This window comes from Papio anubis, chromosome 14, assembly GCF_008728515.1.
Source record: "Papio anubis isolate 15944 chromosome 14, Panubis1.0, whole genome shotgun sequence".
NCBI lineage: Eukaryota > Metazoa > Chordata > Mammalia > Primates > Cercopithecidae > Papio > Papio anubis.
In genome coordinates, this window is record NC_044989.1 from 49,042,381 (window position 1) to 49,060,748 (window position 18,368).

The 18,368-nt window shown below is 42.5% G+C and overlaps 1 protein-coding gene and 1 long non-coding RNA gene across 3 annotated transcripts in view; one reads left to right on the forward strand and one right to left on the reverse strand.

Moving 5' to 3' along the window:
- Nucleotides 1-16,135, reverse strand: part of LHCGR (luteinizing hormone/choriogonadotropin receptor) — a 62,884-nt gene extending 46,749 nt beyond the window's left edge. For both annotated transcript variants that reach the window (XM_009184166.3, XM_003908644.4), the window contains exon 1: nt 15,931-16,135. In XM_009184166.3, the coding sequence (XP_009182430.2) occupies nt 15,931-16,088 (158 nt within the window). In that variant the 5' untranslated portion in view covers nt 16,089-16,135. The remainder of the gene's footprint in view (nt 1-15,930) is intronic.
- Nucleotides 16,072-18,368, forward strand: part of LOC108581631 — a 23,352-nt gene continuing 21,055 nt past the window's right edge. The window contains exon 1 of the long non-coding RNA XR_001894096.2: nt 16,072-16,139. This is a non-coding gene — a long non-coding RNA (uncharacterized LOC108581631). The remainder of the gene's footprint in view (nt 16,140-18,368) is intronic.

An 18,368-nucleotide genomic window follows, 5' to 3' on the forward strand; every position in this document is an offset into this window, starting at 1 on the left:
GGAGAAATCTTCTTTTGATGGCATATTTGCTTCCTGTATTTCTTCTGGAATCATGTTCGCTTGGCTTCCTGATTAAAAACACAGTTTTATTGCTCTCTGCACTGCCAAACCAATAAATTTCCAGAAGAGAAAGCTGTATTCCACTGTACCCCTTGCAGCATCAATAAAACTGACAGCCAAATTCTGATTCCAGCATCTTTATTGCTGGGGATAATGCAATGTGGAACATATTTTGGAGAGTGTTTACATAAAAGCTTCAACAGAACCCTTCAGAGCTGTTTATTCACGCACATGGAGCCCAGAAGCTGGAGTCTCTCAGCAGGCAGCCTCCTCCTCCAAATAGGGGCATGGTGCGACTCCCAGAGGAGCAGTTTGGTTCAGATTTGACCAGGGAGGTTGCCTGAGCTTTTGATTGATGTAGGGAGGAGGGATGAGGAGCAAAGGTCAGACAGAAGTGCAAGAAGCTGTAGATCATGCAATGGCAGTCTCCAGTGGCTACAGAAGCAGCCCTGGTGCAAGCTGAAATTTTGCAGAGTTGATGTTGATGCTGCAGAGCAGGAAGGGCAGCAGTGGGGAGAGTGAAACTAGAGCCTCCTCTAAAAAGAGACACCAAGTGAACAGCAGGTGACTTTGTTGATGTGGTTGGGTCAAGAAAGAGTCCAGGGAATGGGGAGAGAGGTGGGGTTAGGCAGGTGCACTGTGCTTTTCACAACAGATGTGTTCCCATGAGGCAACACAGACAATGTGGTCCTGTGAATCCAAAACCATTTTCCCTACTGACTTATATTTTTTATTTCAGAAATGTCACATCTTCATTTCTGATTCGTCGTTGATTGGTAGCAGTTCCTAAACATTCAAGTGTCTGTCTCCAGAATTTATTAATAAAGTTTATGATTTGTTAATAACTGTTTGAATGTACTCCCTTTGAAGGTGCCCCACTCTCTAATGGATGCATCTATGATTCTTTCCATGATGCCAGAAACTTTTAGCAATGTGAACAATGATCTTAATAACCCTGCAATTCCACTCCTATATACATACATTGAGAAAAATTCTCAAACTGATACTTAAAGGAATCTTTTACAAACGTTTTCTTCACAGCATTGTGGCATCAGGGGATTGGAGGCAACCTGGGTGTCCATTACTAGGTGAGGGAGTAGATAAAATTTGGACAGTGCACACCTAACTGAATAGGAGAGCATGTAGAAGTGAGAGTCTAAAGGCACACAGAGTAGCATGGGTGGATCTTCAAATCATGGGACTGAGAGAAACAAGAAATTACTGAGATATAATATACTGTTTGCAGAATTAAAATATATGTACACCAAACACTAGACATTAACCTCCTCCTGCACATGAACATATGCTAGGATTGTTATCTAAGGCGAGTTGAGAGGAACAGAAGTGGGAGAAGGAGATAAAATAAATAACTAAAAACAGAGAGGGACTTTGAATGGACTAGTGATAATGTTACTTAAATGAAGAAATATGACCAACTTAACCCTCTGTACTAGAGAGACAAATGGAAAATAGAAAGTTTTATTTTGACGTATTGACTGCCTGCTTGCTTACTTTTCTTCCTCCTCCTTCCTCTCTCCCTTCTTCTCTCCTTCCTTTCCTTTCCTTCATTTTTTTTTTTTGAAGTTAGGCGTACTTGTATTCCGGTAGTTTTGTGAACTATTGTGGAAAGGTCTAGTCAGTATCATTTGATACAGAGCAGAAGCCAAGGAGAACTGAGGGCAAAAATGCCTAAGGCAAGGACAGTTCAGCGGCTCTGCTCTCCAGGGTCAAAAGAGGAATGAAAGCTATGCATAAAGCAAAGAAAATAAAGGAAGGACAGAGCCCTTTCCGTCTCAGCAAAAGAGGGTGACACACCACAACTATGCACCTCAGATGGGTGGTAAAGAATTAGGGTTACTGGGCAAATATGAGGTTAAACTTGCAGGGTGGAGAGTTCTCTCTTGAAAGGTGAGATAGCTGTGGAAAAATATGGCCGTGGAACTATGCAGCTACTTAAATTTATTATATTTTCACAGTCTTTTTTTGCAGTTTAGAACTTTTATTTTTAAATAAATTGATGATGCAACGCAGGTGGCACCTTGCCCGAGTGCCTTTGCCACAGATGTTGAAACAAATGCTTCAATTGGATTACAAAGGCTGCATTCGCTTCATCAGCTTGGAGCCTCCATCTACTCATTAATCCCATCTGCAGGTCCCCAACCCTTCTAGTTGTGGGTTAAAGTTGAAATGGAAGCAGTCTGTACTCCTTAGGGCTGGAATTAAGTCATTCACCCTAGTGCTGGGATCTTGTGATTGGTCATGACTCTGGCGAGGATTGTGCATGGTCTAAACTGGACCCAATAATATTAATATTTGGAGGGCAGGAGTGCACCTGCAGTGCCTCCCCACATGCTATGCTGATGTTTGTTTTTTTCTTGATTTCTTATCCTGCAGCTTGCTTGGTCTCCCCAGAATCCATCCAGGAGTAGGGCTTCTCTTAGTTCCTGCCTTCTCTTCTCAATCACCAGATCCTGATCCCTGTGTCTCTACCCCTTAGGGGACACCGCTGCCCTAGACCAGTTCCTGGTTGCTCTCTGGTTAGGATCAAGCTAGTATCTCTTACTGCTTCATTCTAACTTTCAAACTGGGTCCCTTGGCACAGATGGTGACCCTGTGTTGTGACTACCCAGTAGCGTTGGGTTACTTTCTGTAGTGGATACTGTGGTGGGCTACCCAAATCACTCTGTAGTACGGAGGCACCAATTTCACCAACTGCTAGGAAAGAGTGGGTGGCTGAAACTCTCAGCTGAGTTGCTGTCCTAGAATTATGCTCACAGACTGATGTGTTTTGTGTCTGTGTCCACCCAAATCTCGTGTCAAATTGTAATTCCCAGTGTTGGAGGTGGGGCCTGGTGGGAGGCAATTGGATCATGGGGCAGACTTCCCCTTTGCTGCTGCTCTTATGATAGTGAGTGAGTTATCATGAGATCTGGTTGTTTAAAAGTGTGTAGCACCTCTCCTCTTTCTCTTCCTCCTGTTCTGGCTACGTGAAAATGTGCTTGCTTCCCCTTTGCCTTCTGCCATGATCGTAAGTTTCCTGAGGCTTCCCTAGTCATGCTCCCTGTACAGCCTGCAGAACTGTGAGCCAATGAAACCTGTTTTCTTTTTATTTTATTATTTATTTATTTATTTTATTATTATACTTTTAGGTTCTAGGGTACATGTGCACAATGTGCAGGTTTATTACATAGGTATACTTGTGCCATGTTGGTGTGCTGCACCCATCAACTCGTCAGCACCCATCAACTCGTCATTTACATCAGGTATAACTCCCATTGCCATCCCTCCCCCCTCTCCCCTCCCCATAATAGGCCCCGGTGTGTGATGTTCCCCTTCCCGAGTCCAAGTGACCTGTTTTCTTTTTAAATTACCCAGTCTTGGGTATTTCTTTATAGCAGTGTGAGAATGGACCAATACACAGACCAAGATTGCTACCTTACCCAGGATTATGTCTTCTCTTTTGGGCAGCCCTCACCCAATGACTGGACAATGTATAGAATAAAGGCCCAGCCCCCTTGCCTCCAGGTGGGACTACTCAGAAGGACCATCCTATCTTTAGAGCTTCTTCCTGTCAATTCTTACCTGGGCCCTGACTTGATCCCCTTCCCAGCCAAATCCAATTGCCAAGCACTCAGTGCAGCTGTATCAGAGTCCAGTGACAGGAAAATTTACAGCATCCAGATAAATCTAGTTACCTTAAAGAAGATAATGCCACCTTATCATGTCCTCCTTAGTGGTTTCTAATGTCTCCTGGGTACCCAGGATTGGGGCTTGGGCCCCTCTTCTTTTTTCTTTTGAGTTTAATAACACAGATGGCCTTGGAAGGAGCCAATTTGTCGGGTTTAATTTTTGTTAACTAATCCTCAAAGTAATGTTACCTGGAGAGCTTCAATCAGGAGGGCTCTAGTGTCCTCCTTTAAGAAAACAGAAGATTTGTTTTGTATGTTATATGTATTAAAAATTTTAAAAAATCTGGAAATCCTTGCTTATAAAGACCTATCAATTGGGAGACATATGCACTATCAAAGATTTCTTTGTTCTATAGAAGGATTTACTGCAGGGTTACTTTAAATAGCAAATTCCCTGGGTGATTGGAAAATAGAGTTCAATTGACACACTCTCTCTTTTTAGGGACAGGTACTGCATAAAGCAAATTATAACTGTAGGTTTCTCACCTCCCCTTGGTTTTTCAGAGCTTGAGTACAAGATGTTTCCCAGGGCAGGGCGGCCTTCTGAGGCCCTCAAGCTGAGGAGGCGCAAAGGGAGAGAAGAGCCAGGGAAGAAATACAGCACCAATCTGGAGTCCCCAAAGACTGTATAGGGTCTTTTGGTCACTTGCCAGAGCTTTTACTTTTCCTTCTGCCCAACACATGGCAGAAGTGAAATGTTTTTATTCACTACCTTCTAATTGTTTTTTAAAATGCCAACTATATTATTGATTTAAGAAAGCTACAAACATTAATTCATTTTTCCACAGATAATGAGTTTATTGCTAGAGCTACATGCTGAATTCTAAAACACTACAAAAATCAGATGAAGGGAAAAAAGAGAGAAATCAGAGACAGTTAAAGCTTTTTTGCCTAATGAACTTGTTGAAATGGGAGGAAGTTTATTTAATTATTTAAATTCAAAAGAATTTGGTGTTTTTGTATTTATTAAGATCTTGCTCTACACTTAACAGTGTCTTAAGAAGTTCCGTGTTCTTTTCAAAGCTGCTCACAATTGTAATAAACTTGCTTTCATCTTAGAATAAAATAAAAATAGCTTTCCTCTTTTCAAATGATTTTAAATCTCTGAGCTTTCAAAGGCATCAGTCTATTTGGTGGCTTCATTACAGGGAGTGTCTTCACTTTTGGCCTATTGTCTTCAGCATTTACCTAGAGGGAGCTGAGGCTTCAATGTTAACTGAAATATGAAGTCAGTATAGTTGAACATCCAGTATGTTAAGCTTTACACCAGAAAACTTTGGAACAGGCTTTAAAAATACATCCAGGTGGTTTTGATTATTGTTGACTGCTCCCTGCAGTTATTGTATTAGGCTAAAGGAGTCAGAGTGAAAGGGCTGCTTACAAGTCATTTGGTCCAACCCTTCACTTTACAGAGAAACAATCTTAACTTAGGAAAAGGGAAATGACTTTTTTGAAACCACATGGCAATTCAGAGGCAGATCTGGACTAAAGCATTGGTTTCTTCCTTCCTGGTTTGGTGCTGTTGTCCTCCAACAATCAAGTCACATCAGTTCTGTTCATTTGGATGTTTGTTGATACACTCTATTACATGACCCTCTGTTTTTTGTTTGAAAACTTAGCCTCCTGAAAAGAGCCATCAGCTTCTTGAGGACATAGCTCAGTTTCAAGATGTAGCTCAAATCCCTGCTTCTCCATGAAGCTTTGGAGCCTACCAGAATGATTTTTCTCTTCCTCTATCCTCCTCTACACTTAATTACTATACTGTTTTTTTTCCTTCAATATTATTTGAGAATTTACCAGATGCCATGCGCAAACATTTCTGCTGTTCTCCCATTGAACACCCAGTCTCTGGTAGATTCTACTTTTCACATTTTCTCTTGCTTCCAGCCCCTTTATTCCTTACCCACTGCTACTTTTGGCCATTCTTTTCTCCACTTGGACTATTCTAGAGTCCCCTAATTAGTTTCCTCTCACTCCATCGTTGCTTTCCCCTGACCAATCTAGATTACTCTTCCTGACAACTCCTACTATGTCATTCTCATGTCAAACAGCTTCTGTGCCTCCCCCTCGGCCAACCTATCTACAAATGAGCCTTGCATTCAAGACTCAATCTTTATTCACCAGTTGTATCACCCACTCTTGCCCTCATGTAACGAACACACTAGACTTGAACTGTCTCATATGGCAGCCATTAACCATATGTGGCCACTGGGCAGTTGAAACATAGGCCAGTCTGAATTGAGATGAGCTGTAAGTATAAAATGAATACCAGGTTTTGAAGACTTGGTAAGAAAAAAGAATATAAAATATCTCAGTAATTTTTGTATTGATAGCATATTGAAATGAGAATATTTTGTACATACTAGACTAAATGAAATGTTCTATTAAAGTTAATTTCACATTTTGAAAACTCTTTAAATGTGGGCACTAGAGAACTGAAAATTACTTGTGTGATTCACATTATGTTTCTACTGAATAGCACCTCCCTAGACAAATCAAACTATTTGTACTTCCTGAACCTGACTCACACTTTCCTGATGCCATTCACAGTTCCTACTGTTTGGCACATCTCCCTTCTCTGCTGGTCAAATTCTACCCTGGATTAAGGGTCCATCTCAGGCACTATATACTCTATGGAATGGGTCTTCATCACCAGTGGCACTTGCTTTCTTTCTTGAAGTCACATAGTGTGGTAGTTAAGAGTGCACACTCTGGAGCCAGCCTGAGTTCAAATCAAAATTTCATTCCACATCTTTAAAATATGTATAATTTAAAAAATCTATGTTTACATGATACTAATATAGCATGCAGTACAAGGTAAGGACTCAATAAGTATTTTTATTAATAACTCACAGCTGCTTACTGTGAACGATTTAGGCCACCTAGGCTATATTTAATGACATCTCTATTTCCTTGGCAGGGGGTAGGGGTGGGTAGGTTCCAGATTTTGGAATTGATTCTTCTGTTTGTCATGGGTCAGTCCCCTTTAAGTCTATAGCATGCTTATGGCTTGTTCCTAAATCTTGACTTTCCTCTGATTAGGACAACTGAGAGGGAGAAGAAATATTCTCAATTGGTACCTTTCTTTTGGGCTCAGATATCTCTTTTAGGCCTCGTCTGATAGCCTTTTTAAGATGTGATAAAGAACAACCTTCCAATAAATATTTCAACTCTAGAGAGCCACTCTGCAGATTTTGCATTTGAGCATTGATTGTTTTAATGTTCAGTCAGTTGAAACTTTCCCATTGGAGAGTGCAATTTGAGTGACTCTCCTCTAAGACAGCCATTCCAGAGCACCCAAGAAGGTGTGAGGAGTTTATGTCTTATCATGTAAACCAAGATGTTAAGAAGATTCCTGGATAATGGATTTTTCAAGTCATTTGTACAACAAGTAAATTAAAAATATAAAGCCTTAGAGGAAAATGGTAAGTATATCTAAGCCCTTACTCAAAACCCATTTAAAGTTTTCTAAAGAAACAAAGCAAAATAACCTAATCTCTATCTCCTTAAACTAGAATTTGTCTAGCAATAATATAACATGACAAGAATAACTCTGGTAAATAAAACTACATGTTGGATTCTCCCTGGGGAATGTCTACATCACCTGTAATAATTTCTTGAAAATATTTTTCAGAAGCAGAGAATATTATGTTGTCAAGGCAGAGACATTGCAGATATGCTTCAGGAAGCTCTTTCATTAAAAGCTTCTCTTTCTCAACACTTAAAAACTTTTTTTTAAGTAAATGTGTAAAAGCTGGTTGAAACTGATATACTACGTACTTTTATTTATTATTATTTTTTCTTATTTTTCTTTCTTTTTATGAGGCAGAGTCTTGCTCTGTTGCTGAGGCTGGAGTACAGTGGTGCAATCACGGCTCACTGCAACCTCTGCCTCCCAGTTCAAGGGATTCTCCTGCCTCAGCCTCTCAAGTAGCTGGGACTACAGGCATGAGCCACCACGGCGGGCTAATGTTTTGGTATTTTTTAGTACAGACAAGGTTTCACCGTGTTGGCCAGGCTGATCTCAAACTCCTGACCTCAAGTGGTCCACCTGCCTCAGCCTCCTGAAGAGTTGGGATTACAGGCGTGAGCTACTGTGCCTAGAATGGGTTTGAAGTGCCTGAAATTACTGGCATGTGTGCCTTCACTTTTTACTAGCTCATCCCCTCTGGTAGCCACCATTATGAGGTTGCCTGTATCAAAAATGCCCCCTTCTCTGGAAGTACCTCGGAGCTGGTCGCATTATGGTGGAAGAATCTTGCTGGCTGAGCAGATTGATTCTATGCTGAATGTGTCTGGGTCAGTCAGATTCTCCTTTTGGGAATTTGAAATTTATAATAGAGGGACAGAGAGGAGTCGTTTTTGGAACTGACTCCTTGTAAATCTAGGGAGAAGCTCCCTGAGCTCCTTTTGCTAAGATACCAGATATTATCCTTACATCTTCACAGCATACTTCTACCTCCTTATCCTTCTATTAAGTTAATCTCTTATGATTAAAATGTTGAGAATTGATATCTAGTGCATGCAAATGAAAAAAGACTTACCCAGAGCCCCACCCAAGGTTTCCAGGGTGAAGTAATCCACTATTCTCTGGACAGCCCATAACACAGGGCATATGCTGGTGCTCAGTGAGAGGACCAAAGGCTTTGAATAGTGATTCCTCAGTGGCCTCTCTAAGCTGGCCAGAACTGAGCTTATGGGATAACCATGTTAGCCCAGCTGCCTCTATAGAGAATGAGCCTTAGAGCACTACACAGTTCAAATGACACTTCCTCTGAGGCCTCTTTGTTACTCTGGCTAGAAGAGATGATTCCCTGCTCTGAACGCCTATCTTGTTTATAACCTTTATCTAGCATTTATCACGTTCTCCATTTCCCTGTAGTCATTAGAGAAGATACCTCTTCTACATCTGGAAGACTATAAGCTCCTGGAGGGCAGAGATGGTGTCTTTGGATCCTGCATGCTATCTTATACATTTCAGTACGTAGTTCCGAGGTGGCCAACAAGTCTCACCTGAAGGCTTTCTGTGTGTCCAGTCTGAGGCTTAGGGATGGGGAAAGAGGGGAGGAAAAGATCCAGAATGGGTTTGGATGCTCTAGCTGGGCAGACATGACCAAAAACAGCCTATAATCAGATATTAGGAGGTATGTGTCTGAAGCAGCTCAGTCTGGGCTGAAAAGGCCAGAAATTAGACTCAAGGCAATAATAAGCTCTGCTATTTTGGGATTCTAATGTATTCACTTTCCAGGTTGAGAAGACCTAGTAGGTCATTTTCTCTAATTAACACCTCCCAGGAACAAAACTGTTCCATCAGGCTTGCCCCTTGGATGATAGATATTTACTGTTCAACCTCACATATGGGCTGTGGGTTTTTTAGTCTTCTCTGCATTATCAGATTATTACAATAATACCTTGTAACTATGTGAAAACTTTATTTCCATACTTTTGGCTTTTTTTGTCTCATTTATCTTCACTATATCTGGCCCCACTCAGGGACAGGAATCTTCACGTTCCTTTTACAGACAGCAAAGAGATTTTATCATTGAGTCAATACCTACAGCGCAAATTAGGCAAAGGAGACCTGGTGCTAGAACCCAGTTCTGCCCAGTCTGTCCTGTTGATCAGTTTGAATAATTCGGGGACTGCATTGGACCCCACCCTGTCACACCAGAGCATCCCCACCTCAGTGGGCTCAGAAATGCTGTCTGCTGCTACTCATGAGGTGCAATTAGGAACCCAGGCGTAGCGTAACCTCATTACATCAGAGTCAAGGACAAATGTAACAGCAGCAAGGGATTAAATCTTCATGCTGAAAATTGAGTTTTATTTATAAATTGTACTTTTCTGAATGTGGTTGAGGCGGCATTAAGGAGCTGAGGTTCAGGGCCACATAGAGAGCAGCTGTGAGTGGTTTGCCGGGAGGTGGTGTCATCTCCCAGTGAGGCAGAAGCTAGGAGTAAATGAGGACCCTGTGGAGAAGCAGCTAGAAGCTGCCCACCAAGTCAGAAAGCCCACCTGCCTGGTGGGAGGGATTATTTTAATTCCCTTCATAAGAGAAAAAAGCTGGGTGGGAATTTGCTAAAATCTGCATTAAGTATGATTTTTCTGCAGCCAAGGGGAGCTGCCGGAACAAAGCACATATGCTCCCGTGGAGCCAGCCCTCTCGGCTGTGGAAGTGAGCAGCAGGGCTTCTCTTCACCACTGTGACTCAACTGGCTTTAAAACCTCAAGTGTAAGATCAGAGTTACACATGGCCAAGACACCATTTGGTGCAGCTACTCTGGGAGATTATATTTTGGAAAGAGACCTTTGTTGCCTCATTTCAAGACATGAAAAGAAGCCAACTGAGGGGCTTAGGAGGAAGATAGAGGTGGGCAAAAGAGCAGAACTGGAGCCCTGAATTAATCTGATTTACTGCTTTTGAAATACAAAAAAATGAAGAAAAATCGCAAGGAATTGTTGCTCTCCAAGGAGGAAGCTGGGTCCAATGCCAAAGGGATCTGTGTGTGAACCTTTTGGCTCTACACTTGCGTTGAGATTTTGGGAACTCTGTTGCTTGTTTTTTAGTCTTGCTAGTGGCTATCATTCACTTTCCCCAACAGGGTGGTTTTTAAACAAATAAAATCTAGTCCTTCCTGAGCTTCTCCCGAGGAGTCTGTGTATCAGCAAGGTCAGGTTTAAGAGTTGCCTTGAAGGCATGGCTGGGAGAGCTGAGTCAGAACTAAGGTTCAAGATTAACCTCAACCTTGGGCCTTTGTTTCTTTAGGGGTGGTTGTGGTGGTGGTGGGGGTAGGCTAGGGAGGTAGGACATAAACTTTCTTAATTCTGAGAGTTTTTGGCTGGCCCAGATTTAGGAAAGCTGAGGGTAGGGCCAAGCTGTCTTACTTGCAAGAGTGTGGTAGTCTTCTTTCTGTCTGTGGATTCTTTCCTGGGGGCTGCTACCTTGTGTCCTACAACAGGAGCCCATCTGTCTCAATTCAGGCTGTCTTGGTGGTTTTTGTTCTTCAGTTTGTTTTTATTAAGGAATCTTGGGGCTGGGGATTGATTCTTCCCTACTGAGTGAGTCTAAAAAAATAAAATGGAAACAATCTAGATGGAATATACTAATATAGGTAAGCTTCAGGTCTTGCTTCCCTGAAGTTGATATGTCTGCTATTTCCCATTCAAACGATAGACTGGAAGCCTACAAATTCTATTATAGGACCTGGATGCTGAGATAACACAAATAACTCCCTTCAGAACCTATAGCATTTTCTCACTTCCCCATTTTCTAAAATGGAGATTTTTAAAATAACATTTAGATGCAATGCATGCTAGCTAATGTAGACATGCTTCTTTTTTGCACAAGTTAATTGTTCCTATTCAGCTATCTCAGTTTAATCATGAAACTCAGTAAACACTTTAATTATACTACATGTAAAATTCTGGGAACCCTGAGTTGAATGACACTTCTTCAGGTGGTTCTTACTCTAGCACGATGATTCAAAACCAAGGGGTGGGGAGTAATTGCCTCCTGCCCCCTCCAGGGGTCATTTGGCAAATGTCTAGAGATACTTTTGGTTGTCACAATTTGGGAGGGCAGTGCTTCTGGCCAGGGATGCTGGAAAATATTCTACAAGGTACAAAACAGCTCCCATAACAAAGAATTATCTGGCCCCAATTGTCAATATTGCTAAGATTTGGAAACCTGCTCTGACAGAAGAGGCACATGTTGAACAAATGGTTGCATTTTGGTGGGATATGTACAAAAATGTATGTAAGCCCAGGATATTGAAGTGAGTATGTGGATGGGGAAGCTGGAGGTGGAGTGGGGGTGGGGCAGTGGGCATCAGGGAAGGCTTCATGGGGAAGTGACTCCTAATCATGGTTTTTATTTAATGCCTTTGCCACAAATCATCAAATAATGACTTTCACTGGAAGCTTATTAGTCAAGATTGGGAATTTTTTTTCTTTTTGCACAACCTCTGAGTAATCAAAGCTCCCAACTTTATGTCTTCTCTTGAGAAATATTTCCTCCCCAAAGTCTGGGAAGAATTTATTCAACCTTGTTCCTTGGTTCTCAGCAAGGAATCTCTAGTCGACTTTAACCTGTGGTTCTTCCACCAGGACCCCTCTTTCCTTCTTCACACTTCAGCTTCTTAACACTTGGCCCATGAAGCCTTCCCTTGGAGACTTCACAGTGATTAATTCATTCTGTGAATTCCTTAGAGCCTTGTTGTCTCTCTCTACACCTATACCAATCTCTTGGGGTGGGGCGGTGTTTCCACTTAGATTGTGGGCTTCTCAAGGACAGGAACCACACCCTTCACATGTACATCCCTCTATGGCATTGAACACTGTTTTGGACCCTGATTTACACTGCAAGTGGGAGGAAGACGAAGACACTCAAGAAAGATGTCAGGAAACAGTAATGCTGGATTGATATGAACATTGTATTAGGTTGGTGCAAAAGTAATCACGGTTTTTGCCATTGAAAGAAATGGCAATTACTTTTGTACCAAGCCAATGTCTTGCCAAGGCCTCTGGATTATGTCTTGTATCAAAGTCTAAAAATTTAATTTCTGTTCAGTAGGTACAACATGCAAGAAAGAAATTGCCATAATTATTATTAGCATTTTCTTACTAACATATTTTTCAGAAGCTATTTCCATATCAAGCAGATCAACCTTTCTGTTGTCATAGAGACAAAGATCTTTATATAACCATGGGCAAGGTGAGATTTTTTTCTTCTCCTCTTTCCAGTTGCCTAGAACTAATATGAAAGGAAAGGAAATTTTTTAAATCAATTTTTTCTTTCATTTTTTTCCCCAATTAAAATGAATGAAATGTGGGAGGTTATTTTTTGTATCACATTTTAGATTTTAAATACCTATGTTTTTCATAAAATATGGAAGGGGAGTAAAGATTTGAATGATGCCATTTTCAAAATTTGTAAGCAGTGGGCTTGCCAGTGATAAGCAGCTATAATCCATGTACCTTGTTTTTATTCTTCTTCTTAAACCAAATAGTGAACTTCAGATGGAAGTCTTAGAAGGTAAGGTTACTAGGACCCCAAATGACTAAAGCATAAACTAACATCTATTGAGGGACTGATGCTGAATCCTAAGGTGCTCTGTGGTACTTGCCTCCTCCAACCCTGAGAACTTGGAGTGCTCCCCTTCTCTCTGCAGAGGCAAAGTCTATTATAATGTAGTGCAAGACCACATCCTCTCCTCCTGGAAGACTTACCTCATAATTTAAGCTTTCTTTTTTTTATGAACTGATAACTTGCCAATAGCAGTTTTCTGTCTCATAATTACTGTTTATCATTTCATGCATTCATCATCAAGAAAAGAGGATTTCAGTATGAACCTGTCCACTTTTCCTGTCCTTTGTTTTAATATTGAGTTATTCCTTTACCCACGGTCTTCTTCCCTCAGGACTCAAAACTATCCTTATTCTTTCTAAGATTAATCTTTCCCCTCTGTTGTTAGACTGATGCTCTCCTCCTACCCCCACTGAGATCTGACTCTAACAATTAACATTCCTCCCTCGTTCCCTGTATCTTCAGTCTGTCCTCCATGGATTCCTTCCTACAGTCCTCTTTGAGGAAAAATAAAAAACTTTCTTCAATTCTGCTTATTTTCCATCTGCCTCTGGGTTTAGGATTTTAGTTTTATGCCTTTTTGCAATAAATAGGTGTTATGCATGTTTTGGGGGGGTGGGGAAGGGAAGTGTACGGCACAAAGACATTTAAAATATACTTTTTTGTCTCTAAGATGATACCCCCCTGGAGAGCTGTGCCTTGGTTCTCAAACTTTAGTATGCATCAGAATCACCTGAGGAGCTTGTTAACATGTAGCCTGCTGGACCCACCCCTGGAGTTTCTGATTCAGTAGGTTGGGGCTGGGGCCTGAGAATATGCAGTCTAACATTTCCCAGGTGATGTTCATACTGTTGGGCTAGGACCATACTTTGAGAAATATTGCCTTAAAGTAACAACCCTCCCTTTGCTTAACATGCACCTCTCTTGTCATATGGATGTTGGTGTCACTATGTTGTGCCAAAAGTTATCCTGTTTCAGCCTGCATAGGCTCAACCTCCACAGAGTGACAAGGGCATCTCTTGAAAGAGGAGGGCATCTCTCAACCATCTGGTGCTCAGGAAATGCAACCTTGTGAGGGTCACCACGCTTGGCTAAGGAGGCTAAATGACTGGCAGAGGATGTTCCTGGTGGTGGATGCTCAGGGTCTCTACCCCCAAACCTAGTCAGCCCTATCAAATATTTTTGAGGGGTTCTAGGATTCTTGAAACCCTGCTGAAAGGCAGCAGGAGAAAGTGGGATTTTTTAAAAAAATTAACTTCAGCCTTTTCCTGGGAAGGGGGTCCCTTCCTGAGAACAGCACGTGGCAGCAGGAGCCCTTGAGAGATCTCACTGAAAAGCCAAATTGAAAAGGAACTGGGACTTGGCCCACCCATTCATGCCCCCAGTGGGAGTTCTTTGCTCAGTACTAAGAAATTGAGAGTGTGTGTGTGTTTTATTAAGAAAGCAGTAGTTTTTTTTACAAAGATGAGCAAATTTAAAAAGATAATTAATAGATAAAGTCCTGAATTGCTACTCAATAGTTGTGGGACCTTGAGCAAGTTATTCCATCTCTTTGGATCTCAGTTTCTTCTAATCTGTATAATAAGTAGCAGGCAAGTGAGAAAGTCTATTCATAGTACAGTCATTCTTCAGAGCAACACGGCAGGCTTGTCGGGGATGGACCAGGGCTGGAACTTGGAAGGCCTATTCCATGGATTTGTGGATTGATTGAAATAAATTCTATCAGCATGGTCCATTCCTTCAGGGAATGGAGCTGACAAGATAATTAATGGAAACTAATTAATATAAACCCCTCAACCCTTAAACTGTATCTCTCAACCTCAATTATTCCCAGAAGGCCTTTAACTTTTCCACAGGAAGAAGCCTGGCTTGGCAGGGAGGGTGAGTCTCCTCTATGAAAGGGGTCCCTGACAGACTCTTGGGGCTCAAAGGAAATGGCAGAGGGGGTGGTCTCCTTCCTTCCCCAGCACAGAATTCCATCATCTCTAATTGTTAGAACATGATCAAGACCGCTACCAGCCTTTTAGATACTCTTGTCTTTTGTCTTTTTTTCCTTTCTTTTTTCCTTTTCTCAGCTGTATTGAGATGTAAATCCTATACTATAGAATTTAAAGTGGACAATGCAGTGTTTTTTAATATGTTCACTTGCAACTGTCACTACAATCTAATTTTACAAAATTTTCATCAGCCCCCCACAAGCCCATACCCACTGATTAGTAGTCACCCACTGTCCCTCCCATCCGCCTCGCCAGCCCTGGCAACTACTAATCTACTTTCGGTTTATCTGGACATTTCATGTAAATAGGATTATAAAATATGTAGCACTTTTTTTCTAAATGGGAGAAAGGAGACCTGATGACACCCTGATAGACGAGTAGTGCTAAAGGTCCTCCTTCTCCTCTTTACCCCATCACTCTGGAAACAACAGCTTCCGCCTGCTTGCTGATGTATACAATCCTTCAATCAGGCCTGTGAGCGTGGAGGGGGTGCGCGAGTGCCAGCGGCAGGGCACAGGGCCTTTGGTCCATTAGACCACGAGACTGAAGTTCAAGCACATCTGGGCACGGCGGAGCAGCGGCTTGTATGCTCACTAAGATGCCCGTGTGACCGCCAGCAGTCAGTTGACAGATGAGGTCACCCTTGGTCATAGGGCCTGAGCACTCCATTCCTAGAGGACGACAGGGTGCCAAAGCCCACATTCACCTTCCCTGACGTGGCTGGCCCAAGGCTCAAAGGCCTGTAAGATTTCTCTGGCAGAGACCCCTGCTAGAGGAGTTGAGGAGCGTCACACCCATATTCCCTTCAAGCAGCGGCAGAGAGCAGGCCTTCTCCTGAGGCTCCCGAATAGTTCTACTCCCCCAGCCGCAGCCCCAAACAGGGGGAAAGAGCGGGGCTGGGCTCTCAGGGGCATGGGGTGGCAAAAACAACCACCAAGCTTTGGGTTCTCATCACCCTAAAACGGGGAAATTGGATAGGGCACAGTGTCTTTCTCCAAGCTTCCAGGGAAAGAGGACCAAAGGAGTAGGGAGGGAAGATGGCATAGGCGATTGAGGGTCCTGTATCGAGGGGGCCGCGACAGCAGCGCTGTGTACTCACAGTCGAGTGAGACCGGCCGTCGGGCCGGGGCAGCGCAGGGCGCCGTCGGGCGCGCAGTTGCAGGGCTCAGGGCAGCGCGCCTCGCGCAGGGCTCGTGGCAGCAACGGCTGCAGCAGCAGCAGCTTCAGCAGCTGCAGCGCCGAGAACCGCTGCTTCATGGCCGGCGAACTGGGCTTCTGCGGCTTGTCAGTGTCTTGGACGGCCTCTGAGTGCGTCCCGCACCCCTCTCCCCGCCCCTTGGCCTGCCCTTCCACACACCCTTCCCTGCCGGCCCGCCCCTGCCCTCCGCCTCTTACCGCGCGCCCCGCTGCGTCTGCTCTGCCTTGACCTGTGACAGTGCCCGGTGACCCCATCACCTCCTTCCTGCTACTTTCCCCTGTCTTGCCCCCTACCATCTGCAAATGGCCCTAGCTATAGGAGATAGATTTAATGGCAAATGTTTTGGATTAGAGGTGGGGAGTTCTGAGTTGAGTGAGTTGTGATACTTCCCGGAACCCCTTTTATTTCATTTGTGAAAGGGTCCCATGGATACTCGCTATACCCACATCAGAAGGCGTAAGAGTGACTAGCTCAGCTATTTCTCCTCTCTTTTATACTTAGCCAGCCCCTAGTCCTTTCCCCTTCTCTCTTACCAAATCCCTCCACTCTACAAGTAATCCCCACCCATCCTCCCAACTACCCCAGTAATTTCTCTTGGTGGTAAATGCTTTCTTCTTTATGGTATAGCTATTTGGCTTGGTCCTATATCTCTTCTATAGATTGGGAGGTCCTTGAGAGCAAAATCCAATTCAGATTTATTTTTGTATTTCTTCTGGCTTCTACTTGGTAAGTCCTCAGTAAATATTTGTTGAATGAATGAACGAAACTGTGTAATACTGGTAGCAGCTGCCCCGTAGAAGGCCCAGGATAGGCTAGACCTTGTAACAGGTGCTCTGCCTCACATCATGTCTAAGCTCCACATTGAAACTAGCAGGGTGTTTACGATGAGAAAAATGTCCTGAGAGATATGTGGCTTCCCTGAAGTCACACGGTTTTAAAGTAGTGAAACCTGGAACTCATGTCTATCACCTACTATCTCTTACTAGTGCAGAAAAGGGCTATGATCTACATACCAAGGGACTTAGAAAGGAGACAAAATTTTATGGTAATCATGGGGATGCATGTCCCCTCTTTGATTTGATCATTCCTTCCTTTCAAGGACTCTGTTTGGATTCTGGAAATCCTAGCAGTTTTGCTGGAAGAGGACTTTGAAAGCTGGGAAGGCATCTAAGGCTTTAAAGAGAGGAAATACAAGAATAAGTTTCTTTCATTCTGAATCCAGCTCTCAAGGATGGGCTCCCTCATTCACCATTCTACAGTATGTTGCTCAAGGAGGGTAGATTATTATTATTTTAAAAACTTGTTTGGCTTTGCCCACATTGTGCTAGATGGCACAAAAACAATGCTCATGTCTGTAATATTGTCTTCTCTGGATCCTCTCTTCAACTGCTTATAGATGACTCCTCACCCTTTCATACCTCTGCATGGGTTGTCCCCACTATTTTCTCTTCTTTTTCTATTATTCCATTAGATAAACACCTGGTTGTCTTTCAAGACTCAGCCCAATGTCATTTCCACTTTGATTCTTCTCTGAGTCAACCTAGTTGAGTAGTTTTGGCCATAACACCTGGTTCTACAGATTACTGTTAGATTGTTACAGTAATCCAACACACTGTAATTGTGGGTTTAATTTTGCTTTCCCCTGTCTATTCATCTTAATATCAACAGAGCATGTCATAGCTTCTAGCTCCTAGTAGGTGTTCCATATGTGTCTATTGAATAATAGAGTGAATAAGTGAAACCCAGGCCCAGATTTGTAGTAGATGCTCAGTAAACTATCTGAGAAGAGCTTAATAACCTCACTTGCTTTATTCTCAACTACGCTGGATCTATCTGGATATGTGTAAAGTAATTATACATGACTACTTTGGGTGTCATGTTCTCTGTTCTCTTTTAGTTTTGTCATATTTTGGTAGGGAAATTGGGATAGGCACTGGGATTTTTAAACATTTTCACCATGTATCTTGAATGGAAGGAGAGAAAGAATGAATAACTCAAGGTGACTGAATGGCATGTCTTTCAAGTCTCATGTTTTACGTGACTCTTTTTTTTTTTTTAAACTCTGTAGCATACCTGTTACATATAAAAAAAGTTTGCTCCCACCCACCCCTGAATCTTTGAGAACAATCGATATTCCAGAAGAATCATTTAATTCTGTACTCCAGTAGGAGGACTAGGCAATCAGAACACTAGGATTTTCCTTCTGTTTCTGCTGTCAGTCATGAGATTTGCCCTTCAGTCTCTTTATCTGTAAGAAGGGTTGAAGTTCACTATCCCTAAGGCTCTTCTGGCTCTAAAGATGCAAAGACTTTCTTTTTTTTTTTTTTTTTTTTTTTTTT